General features: G+C 35.2%; 1 protein-coding gene and 1 long non-coding RNA gene across 2 annotated transcripts in view; one reads left to right on the top strand and one right to left on the bottom strand.

The window, feature by feature from the left end:
- Nucleotides 890–5,091, bottom strand: LOC110264415. The gene is made up of 3 exons (XR_002350573.1): nucleotides 4,508–5,091; nucleotides 2,753–3,575; nucleotides 890–2,537 (listed from the first exon to the last, which is right to left on the bottom strand). It is a non-coding gene; the product is annotated as an uncharacterized LOC110264415 (long non-coding RNA).
- LOC107608450 (uncharacterized protein At1g04910-like) overlaps nucleotides 8,431–11,434 on the top strand; it is a 4,453-nt gene continuing 1,449 nt past the window's right edge. Inside the window, exons 1-9 of the mRNA XM_016310240.2 lie at nucleotides 8,431–8,826; nucleotides 9,202–9,276; nucleotides 9,541–9,640; nucleotides 9,722–9,789; nucleotides 9,922–10,010; nucleotides 10,109–10,289; nucleotides 10,405–10,533; nucleotides 10,616–10,749; nucleotides 10,849–11,062. Coding sequence (XP_016165726.1) covers nucleotides 8,575–8,826; nucleotides 9,202–9,276; nucleotides 9,541–9,640; nucleotides 9,722–9,789; nucleotides 9,922–10,010; nucleotides 10,109–10,289; nucleotides 10,405–10,533; nucleotides 10,616–10,749; nucleotides 10,849–11,062 — 1,242 coding nt within the window. The 5' untranslated portion in view covers nucleotides 8,431–8,574. The remainder of the gene's footprint in view (nucleotides 8,827–9,201; nucleotides 9,277–9,540; nucleotides 9,641–9,721; nucleotides 9,790–9,921; nucleotides 10,011–10,108; nucleotides 10,290–10,404; nucleotides 10,534–10,615; nucleotides 10,750–10,848; nucleotides 11,063–11,434) is intronic.

Here is an 11,434-nt window from a genome sequence, read left to right as displayed (position 1 = left end):
AAATTTATTTATCATTTTAATCCTAAAACAACATCTATCAAATCAAATCTTACTTCATTCTAACGATTTGGCTCAAAATAATGACAAGGGATTGGATCATCGCTGGGATTTGGTGGACCTTTCCCCTTTGTCGAGTACTAATAAAATAATATTTAACAAATATTACAGAAACAGAATACTTATCTCTTTCTTAAGTTAAAAAATTAATGTAAATAAAGTGTTTTATGTTTTCATGAGTGAAATTTTTCTTATTACTTACTACTTAGTCTATTTAGTTCAATTTATAAAAACATAAATGAATACTTGAATATTTGTCTTTTTTGTGAACGAAATATTTGAAGAATAACCTAGTGACTGATTTCGATAACTATAAGTTCATCAATAATTTTAGTAATACATCTTTAATAAGCAACAATTGTCATCGTGTGAATTTAGTCAATTTACTTAACTCGTTGTGTTGCGTGTTATTCATATGGTCAGGTGTAACTGCAGGGATGTCCGTGATGTGGATTGGTTAGATTATGATTTAAAAAAGCCATCCAGTTTAATTCTAACGAATATAATTATATTAGTTTGGTTTGATTTTATTTTTTTATCTGAGGTCAACTGAATCGAATTCAATTGAATTAATTTGGTTCAGTTTTTAAACTAATAAATAAAACGAAGCTATCTTAATTATATTTGGTATATTAAAAATTTGTTTAATGTTATTTTCAGTCAACAATATACAACAAAATTCAAACATATAAAAGGTAAAAATTTAAATTTCATAAACTGCAATCATATAATATGATTTGTAAGATAATTCAAACTTCAACAAGACAAATTCACATTTTAAACACAACAAATAAAAAAAAAAGTGATAATTTCCAAAAAAAAATTAAGAGTGAAAGAATTATATATGGTAAGTGTTCTTGTGAGAGTAACTTGGACGTGACCTCGACTAGAGGAGTCGACGCCGAGTTTTAGCCTTCAACATCGAGCTATAAATTGGGATGATCCGAACTCTTCGTCCAGAGAGATATCACGTCACGGAGAGTATGAACAAAGGGGGAGTGTATCTGCAAAAGGCACTCCGATACTTAAGTTAGTACTAAGAATTCAGTGTGTCTGTTAAGGATAAGATATCATACCTTTATAGGTTGAGCATAAAAGGTCGGTTACATTACCGTTGATCATCTGAATTGAAGAGTAGTTATTAGGTTTTAATAAGTGATAATGTCTGGTCGGTCGTTTTTATTCTAGGATGTAGCGTATAATGCCGAGTTATAGCGTAAAGTGTTGAGTTATGATGCATAAGTCCGAGTTATGACATCGAATTTGTAACGGCCGTATCAGTAGGTTAAAGAGTATAATGTGATTTATGATGAGATTATAAAGGTAGACTGATAGTATTGAAGATATCTTAATTCAAATAAATAAGACCCATTAGCGAAAAGAGATGCTGCAATAAGCAATTGAGCAATCAGAAATTGAGCCTAATAGAAAGAATCGCAAACAACCCAATTAGATGAAGAACTACATAGTAGGATGAAAGACATCATAGAGGATATCAATTCTACCAAGTTAGTTACGTGAAGAAATAAAAAGAAGGGATTGAATAATTTTGTAGTTAGTTAGAATGAATTTTGCAAAGTATCTTCGGACCGAGTTCTTACTCGAATAGGAATGTCATTTTTCATTCCTGCATTGTTGATTGTAATTTCTAAAATCTCTCTTCTTCTATTTCAATTCAATATATCAGTACAGTCATAATTTTTTGACTCCAACATTTGGTGCTTTCGTTAAGAGGGGTGGCCATATCCAATGAGCTCAATCGTCAAGCTGAGATTGCGGCATTACAGCAGAAACATGTTGAAGTCACAAGCCAACTTAGTAGGACGAATTCACGTATGGATGGGGTTGAGAATTCCTTACGTAAGATCCAAAGACTGTTGAAGGAAGCTCTGAAAATGAAGAAAGCGGATCTTGACTTGGAAGCAGAATCTACCCCTTGGATCTCGACCTCAATGGGGATCAAGACCTTCATACTCACATCAAAGCTTTGAAGGTTGAATTACCCTTGTTTGACGGAGAGCGTGTGGAGGAATGGGTGTTCAAGGCGAAGGAATACTTTGAATGATACACGATGCCGATTGAAATGCGGGTACATATGCTCTCTTTTCACCTCATTGGCTTGGCTTATTCATGGTACTGTTAGGTGATCAATAATAAAATCAATCATACTTGGGAGTCATTCCTGAAAGCCCTCGTAACTCGGTTCAAGCAGAACCAATTTTACGATCCTGAGGTAGCTTTTAAGGAGTTGAAGCAAACTAGTACAGTGGCAAAATATCAAAGTCATTTTGAAGACTTTTCAACTCAAGTCACTGGATTAAGTGAAGAGTGATTGATTTCTCTGTTCATAGTGGGTCTACAAAAATATCTCAAATGTGAGCTTTTATTAGCCAAGCCTACCTCCTACGTGACAGCCGTTTCCTTGGCTAAATTGCATGAACATAAATCTACAGCTTCAAAACCAAATCACAAACGGAATCCTGTTACACCACAAAACCAGCAACACCACAACTTATCATTACCATTTCAAGATAACAAAAATACACATCCTAAACTAAGCCTAACAATTGTACCTATCATCAATGCACAAGTCCATCAAACACCAACCCATTCTAACACCACATCTAATGCACCATTCAAGAAACTTATAGCATCAGAAATTAAATTAAAAAGAGAGAAGGGATTATGTTATTACTGTGAAGAGAAATGGGCATCGGGGTATAGATGCAAGACTTCATGCTATTTGTTCATTGGGGAGGAAGAAATGTTGGAAATACTGCGGGAACCAGAACCGGAGATTGTCGCTACCCCTGACTCTGATAGCCCGATTATTATTACTCCAATTCAACCTGAGATTAATTTCAACGCGATGGTGGAGCAATACCAACCCACAACCTTTCGGTTGAAAGGAACCTATCATAGGAAACCAGTTATGATTCTCATTGATGGGGGAAGCTCCCACAATTTCGTGAAAGCCAGCATAGCCGAGAAGCTGGGATTTTTTATACAAAAAACCACTCCCTTACAAGTTTTGGTGGGGGAATGGTGACGTCATTGGGTGCAAGGCATACTGTGAGGACATTCCACTGATGATGCAGTGATACCAGTTTTCAGTCAGCACTTTCGTGCTAGAGTTGCAGGGTGCTGATATTGTATTGGGAGTCCAGTAGTTGATGTGCTTGGGATACGTGACTACGCATTATGGGCTACTTACTATGGAGTTTGTGGTGAATAGAATTTCAGTGAAATTGCAGGGGGAGCATTTGTTGCATTTTGAGGCTATTAGCAACAAGATGCCACAAAAAATGGTCTTGTCGGAAGTGGTGACTACATTATATCACCTCAAAGGTGATCAAAGAAGAGGAGGAAAAGGGGATAGCCGCCGCGCCTACTGAATTGCAGCATATTCTGCAGCACCATGAGGCTGTGTTTGAGGAACCAACTTCCTTGTCGCCGGTCAGAGAGATTAACCACTATATTCATCTTTTGCCGGGCTCCCAACCAGTGAACGTTAGACCCTACAAGTACTCACATTTTCAGAAGGAAGAGATGGAATGGTTAGTGGTAGAAATGCTAGAAGTGGAAATAATACGAGAAAGTCAAATTGCCTTTTCTAGTATTGTTCTACTAGCGAAGAAGAAAGATGGTAGTTAGAGATTTTGTGTTGACTACCGAGTGCTTAATGCTATCACGGTTAAAGACAAATTTCCTATTCCCACTATTGAGAAAATCTTGGATGAGTTATTCAGGGCATAATTCTTTTCTAAGATTAATTTACGCTCAGGTTATCACCAGATCTGAATGCAAGAGGAAGTGATTCCGATGACAACCTTCCAAACTCACTAAGGTTACTACAAGTTTGTGGTGATGCCGATTGGACGTACTAATGCACCGTCCACCTTTCAAGCCACTATGAATAAGGTATTTCATCTCTACCTACGAAAATTGATAGCTATGTTCTTCGATGACATTTTGGTGTATAGTAGGACTTAGGAGGAGCATTTATGACATTTAAAGATAACTCTTGAGACTTTAGCACAACACCACATATTTGCCAAGAGGTCCAGGTGCCTATTTGGATAGTGGCAAGTTGAGTACCTTGGCCACATTGTTTGTGCTAAAGGGATTAAGGTTAGGGTTGGCAGGAGTACCCGAACCCGTGGGTACCCAAACCCGTCCTTACCCAGTTGTTTTCAATGTGGATGACATGCTGCAAATCAAAGAGGCCCTGGACCACGAGTTGCGCTATTCACTCCAGCAAGCCCAAGAGAAAAAGAAGAAACAAGCAGACTTTCATAGGAGGAAGATGGAATTTAAGGTGGAAAATTGGATATTACTGAAGATTAAGCCTTATTGCCAATGCTCTCTCACAGGGGCTCACTACAACAAGCTTCTCAAATGTTTCTATGGACCATTTAAAATATTACAGAGGGTGAGAAATGTTTCTTACCAGCTGGAATTACTACCATCGTGCGCCTTGCACCTGGTGTTTTCATGTGTCTGTCTTGAAGCTGTACAGGGAAAATCCACCTTCGGTGTCTGTTTCGTTCGCTGATCTTCCCTCTTCACTTCAATCAAAGTCACTAGCAATTCTGGGAAAGTGTTGCATCTCCTCTTCATCAGGACCTTGCACACAAGTTCTGGTAAAATGGAAAGGAGTTCCACGTGAGGAGATCATTTGGATGGACATGGAAGAGCTTCAAAAGTTGTTTTCTGACACTGACCTTAAGGACAAGGTCAGTGGACGAGGGGATAATTGACAGAGTTGAGAATGTCTCAAATCCAAGTGAGCAAGGCCCATTAGCTGAGAGGGATGCTGCAATAACTGAACCAGCAATTGAGCAATCAAGAATGGAGCCCAATAGAAGGCATCGCAAAGAACTCAATTGGATGAAAGACTACATAATAGAATGAAAGGCGTCACATGGGATAACAATTCTACCAAGTTAGTTACGTGAAGGAATAAAAAGAAGAGATTGAATCATTTTGTAGTTAGTTAGAGTAAATTTTGCAAATATTTTTAGAGTGAGTTCCCACTCGAATAGAAATACCATTTTTCATTCTTACATTGTTGATTATAATTTCTAGAAACTCTCTTTTTCTATTTCAATTCAATATATAAGTATATTTATAATTTTTTTAACTCCAACATAAACACAAAATAAAAAAATACTTTTAAGTACTCTTCAATTCATTTAATTTGGTTTGATTTTATTTTATGATATGAAAACCTATAACTGAACCGTTAAAATTAGTAAATTTCAAAGTTTTGCTATGTTTTTTTCAATTTGATTTATCGGTTTAGTTTGGTTTAATTCGATTTTAGACTCCCCTAATTAAAAACTTTTATAAAAAGACATATACGAGAAATATTTCACTTTATTTGATATAAAAAGATTATCCACTTAATCTCAGATGTGATTGAGCTAAAGAGCTAAAGAACTCATCTTTTCTTAATCAAGTGTGAGAGTCTAATTCTTGTTTTGGAATGAAAAAGAAAAATTTAAAATACATCACTAATTATTTTATTTAATGATGTATCTATAAAGTATAAACCAACAAAAAAATTCAACTATACACACAAAAACACAATTCGTAAAAAAAAAGTAGCTCTGGGAGATAGGAGATGGAAGGAGGATTCGGTTCTGGGAGGACATTTGATTACAAAATAATGCTTTAAAAAAAATACTTTTTTTAGACTTTTTTCGGCTTCAAACCAACAAGGTTCTGTTATAAGAAATTGTGGTTTTTGGGATGGGTTAGAATGGATTTGAAATTTTCAATGGATCAGGGAGTTATTCCAATGGAAGATAGGGTTACTTAATCAACTCCATAAAACCTTACAGTTGGTCAAGCTAACTACTAAGAGAAAGGATCATGTCATATAGAAGTTTGATAAAAAAAAAAAAAAAAAAAAACGTTTATTCTACTAACTCTTTTGTGTAGGTTATGCAGGCAAAAATACTCCCGTAGGATATCACCAGTTATAGTTTCACTAGCACTATATGAAGAGGCAATGTTCCTCCAAGAGTTGAATTATTTGCTTGGTTTGTATTGGTAGAAAGAGTAAACACTAAAGAAATATTGTGTCGACTAGGTGTTATTGGTCAGGAAGATATTCTTTGTGTACTGTGTAAAAAAGAGGTAGAACACATATTTTACTTGTTTATTAGTTGTGAGTATTCTTGACATGTGTGGTGTGCTTGGTTGTTTGCGTCAGATAAACTGTGGACGGTCCCAGGTAATATTAAGCAGCACTTTGAGAGTTGGATTAAAGCTTCTCGAGGGAAAAAAGAACGCAAACGGTGGTTGCTTAGTTTTTTTGCTGTTATTTAGAATATTTGACTTGAAAGAAATGATAGAATTTTCAAGAACAAGCACTTGGGTGTAGAAAATATCATCAATTGAATGGTGAACAGCTACCAAGAATGGTAAGATGTTGAGTCTTATGGTTATTGATGACAATATCAAAAATATCTACCGATTATAATTTTGTTGTTGTTTATTCTTTGTTCTCACTTGCTCTATCTTATTATGTAGAGCTTTTTATTTCAAAAAAAAAATTTAAGGATAGCTCATCATGAACAACTAAACTATCTTATAGGAACATAATATATAGTTTGAATCATTTTCGATTAGACAAACTACTAGTAAAAAAAAGGTGTAAAAAGAATATGTGTACGTATATAACAATATGTGTACGTTTGGGGGTGGGGGTTGCATTATTCAGAAATGCATCGCTTCTGTTCAAGTGGTGGTAGTGCTTCTCAAAGGAGGACTACCCGTTGTGGAAGAAGGTTGTATGTTCTGGTAATCATTTGAACCCAATTTTAATGTTGTCAAAACAACATTTACCGTTAAGAGGGGGCCTATGAAAAAATATTTTTCAGCTTAATATTAAGGAGCAACAGGTGAGAGATATGATGATTAGTGTTTTGTCTATGGAGGTGGAAAATGGCAGACGTATTCATTTTTAGGAGGATGGTTGATTACAAAGTGGCTCTTTGAAAGATAGTTTTCCAAGACTTTTCTCTGTTTCAAACCAACAAGGATCTGTAATAGGGGGCTGTGGATTCTGGGATGGATTAGAGTGGGTATGAAACTTTGAATGGAGGAGAGAACTATTCCAATGGGAGTTAGAGTTGCTCAACCAACTTCATGATCGGTTACGGATTGTAAAATTATCGGTTGGTAGAGAGGATATAGTTGTATGGAAATTTGACAAAAAAGTATTTTTTTTCACTAACTCATTTGTGCAAGTGTTGCAGAAAGAGAGTCTCGTGGAGAACATCACAAGTTACAGCTTCACTAGTATCATATGGAGAGGCTTGGTTCCTCCAAGAGTTGAACTTTTTGCATGGTTCGTTTTAGTAGGCAGTGTCAACACGAAAGAGAGATTGAGTAGACTCGAGATTATTAATCATAATAATAATATCTGTGTTTTGTGTAAAAAGGATATAGAATTTGTGCATCATTTGTTTTTTTGCTGTGAGTTTACGTGACAGGTGTGATGCGCTTGGTTGACATGTGCTGATAAAATTTGGACCATGCCGGGGACTGTTAAAGAGTTTTTTGAGAGTTGGATTGGAGTACCAGATTTTAAGTCTGAGCAAAAAAAGTGACTGATAGACTTCTTTGTGGTTATTTAGAACATTTAGTTAGAATGAAATAGCAGAATATTCCAAAATTCAGGGACAGGTGTTGAAGAAATTAAGACTAAGTCGTTTTTGGTGTAGTGTTGATCTGTTTGGTTGTGCTCTTTATTCTAACATGCTCTACTTCAGTGTGTCGAGCTCCTTTTGTTGAAAAAAAAAAACAATATGTATACGTATCAATAACAATATGAAGTGACTCAATCAGTCGATTGCTAGCACAATAAGCTAAGCATGTAGAAAGAATCATGAGTTCAATTCTCACTTAAATACATGTTATAACTAAACAGGACTAATGTAGCTAGTTCTATTTTGTATCTAATTATCTAGATTTAAAAAAAAAACAAAAGAAATTGGGTTTTTGAAGCTGCTATAATCACCCTTAAATTCATAATAAATAATATAATTTATATATTTTGGTCTATAATTTGCCCTACTTGTGCAATGAATGCCACGATGACCAAATAGAACGGAAAGTGCACCACATTTATTTATTTTTATTTTTTTTAAAAATAATTTTGACATAAGAAAAGATTTACATATAGATCCAATTATGCATTGGTATATGTATATCTAACGAAAATAACTGCTGCTGTTAGTGTTTTTGAAAAAATAGATATGCCAGATTGATTATATTTTCATAATGTATCAAAATTTAAACTTGTAAAAACGTCAAAATATTTTTTAAAAGAGAAATAAAAAAAAAAAAGTAAACCTTATTTTATACCTTGGTGCGTGGCGTTTGAGTGCAGAGCATGCATTAGCAATAGCAAAAACCCCCGAGAGAGAATCCCAGGTTGTCTCTCTCGTTTTTCTCTGTTCAAATTGCTGAGAATCGAGTGCATCAATTTCAACAAAAGCAATAATGTGTTATTGTAGCGATGGCCGTTCAAATGAACACAGAAAAGCCGCAAACTCTGCACAACCGCCACTAACGGTGATGCAACTGCCGAGGCGCGTGGCGGTTCCATTTGCCATCCTGAGGAGGTTACTAATTGCCACCGGATCCTTCTTAGCGGTTACCACTCTCTTATTCGTCCATGTTCAAGTTCCATCTTCTTCTTCTTCGTCTTCCTCTGACTCTCATCGTAACTACTTCACTGACAAGTTTCCCGCGGTTTGTTTCGTTTTCTTCTCCTTCTTTTATTCCTCTGTTTAGATTTTTTCTCGCAATTCCCATCATTTTCTCTAACCGTAATTCTTCTCTGCTGTATGTTATATTTTGTTTTTTAATTTATTTGCTAGGATGAGCATACCTTGCAGTTATTATTTATTATTATTATTATTATTGAAAGGTTTTCAATTTTTCTGTGTGTTCTTGACTTGAAGATTGCCATTATTTTGTCTATATTTGGTTTATGTGGGATTTTCAAGGGAATTTATTATTTTGCTAGTTTTGTATAGTATTTGGTTTGATCCTTAGCGATCAAAATATTATTTTTAGTTTATTTCGTCCGTTTTTTTTTTTTATCAATTTCAAAAAATTTGACAGTTTCGTGATCCGCAAAGATGGACGAGAGAGCAAGCGCCGCCGTATTTATCCAAGGCTACATTTGCTGCTTCCAAGGTTTTTGTCATTACTAACCTTTCTAGCTGATTTATTATGATTTCTTTGGATGCTGAGAATGTGATCAAATTAATAACAAGAATTAGAATGCACTGTTAGAAACAAATTAAAGTTGGTTAATTTTCACTCATTCAACCTTTTAAATTTGAGTTTTTTTGAGGCTGTGAGTCTCAGCTATTTTGAGGTGTCGTGTATCTTGGTGAATATTATAAATCATGGCAACCAAAATTTTCAACTTCAGTGTTCTGACTCTTTTTTTTACAGTTGAATGATTCAAGATGGGATTCAGATTATGAGAAACTGTGGAAACCTCCACCAAATCATGGCTTTCTGCCCTGCACTAAGCCTACTCCTAATTATAGAAGTAAGAATTCTAAACTTCTGTTGCAACTTTTCAAGTATAATTTCCTTTGGTAACTCCTTGACAGGTTGAATGTTCATCCAGCTTATCCCGAATCGCGAGGTTACCTTTTAGTTCATACAAATGGAGGTCTCAACCAAATGCGTACCGGGGTCTGATTTCTATCTCTTGAGTCAGCTCTCATATACAAATATTTGATATTTGATTGTAGATAAAGTCTATATACATTGATTTTGGACTAGTTTTTAAATTTTAGTGGTAAAAGTTTGTTTCTTTCGCTGCAGATATGTGATATGGTAGTTGTAGCTCGCATCATAAACGCCACTCTTGTAATTCCGGAACTTGACAAGAAATCATTTTGGCAGGACAATAGGTAGCTGATTAACTTCTGTTATGTTTGAGTTAAAAGTTCTCTCTATTTTTTGGATTCTGGTTATAATTAGATTTTATAGTCCCCTTTTTGTTTTGCAGCAATTTCTCTGATATCTTTGATGAAGAGTGGTTCATTAATTCTTTAGCTAATGATGTAAAAATCATTAAGAAGCTACCTAAAAATCTAGTTCATGCCACCAAAATGGTGATCCAATTCAAAAGCTGGTCTGGAATGGATTACTATGAGAATGAGATTGCTTCCATGTGGGATTTTTACAAAGTATGTTTTGGTTTAAATCTATTGATACTTACTACTCACAGTTTCATGTAAATATTTTACTTACCTTAGTTCCTAACAAATTGTGCAATCAACCTGTTATTGACAAACTCATTAGGTTATTCGAGCTTCCAAAACTGATTCTCGGTTGGCAAATAACAAACTACCTTCGGATATTCAGAAGCTTCGTTGCCGAACTTGTTTTGAAGCTCTTCGTTTCTCTCCTCGAATTGAACAAATGGGGAAGGTATATAAGTAGATCCTAAACTCCAGTTGACTTTTATGTTGCTCTGTCCATTTCTTTAAAATATTTTTCGGCTTATTTGTAGATTTTGGTGGAGAGGATGAGATCATTTGGTCCTTATATCGCGTTACATTTACGCTATGAGAAGGATATGCTTGCATTCAGTGGTTGCACACATGATTTATCTACAGCCGAAGCGGAAGAGTTAAGGATTATCAGGTATGGATTCCTCATAATGCTTGTATGACATTATATAAATCTCATGTCTTTCTATGATTCGTGTTGTTTGAAGATTATAATCTTGTGTGAAACTTGTAGAGAGCACACTGCATATTGGAAGAGGAAGCACATTGATCCCATTGAAGAGAGGTTAAAAGGACTTTGCCCCTTAACTCCAAAAGAAGTTGGGATTTTTCTTACTGCTCTAGGATATCCTTCAAGTACTCCAATATACATTGCTGCTGGGGAAATATATGGGGGTGAGTCGCATATGGCTGAACTGCGATCGCGGTATCCATTGTTAATGAGCAAGGTAAAAGATTATAACACTATGTTGCTCTATGGTTGTGAAGTTTGATAATTTCTTTTTATTTTTTGAACTGATCTTTCTCTTGATATATCAAGTCTATAGTAGTTTTACAGTTTTAATATATTTATCAATATTGAGCTAGATTTTTAACTGGTAAAGTCGATAGGATACGTTTATAGGGTCAAATCCAGAATATAACCATGCTCCTCTGCCTTTGGAGACATTTTACCTCTGATTCATCTCTAGTTTCATTAAACCATTTAGATATTGTCATGATTTCAATGAGAGGATTCCACGATTTTGAATCAGAAGAGAAATCTCAAGAAATGGCAGATCTATTCACTCTATCAATAACCGAGTCGGATTTGGTGTATC

The sequence above is a fragment of the Arachis ipaensis genome, chromosome B07, assembly GCF_000816755.2.
Source record: "Arachis ipaensis cultivar K30076 chromosome B07, Araip1.1, whole genome shotgun sequence".
NCBI classification, from domain to species: domain Eukaryota; kingdom Viridiplantae; phylum Streptophyta; class Magnoliopsida; order Fabales; family Fabaceae; genus Arachis; species Arachis ipaensis.
Note: the sequence above shows the minus strand (reverse complement) of the source record. Positions and strands in the feature narration are given on the sequence as shown.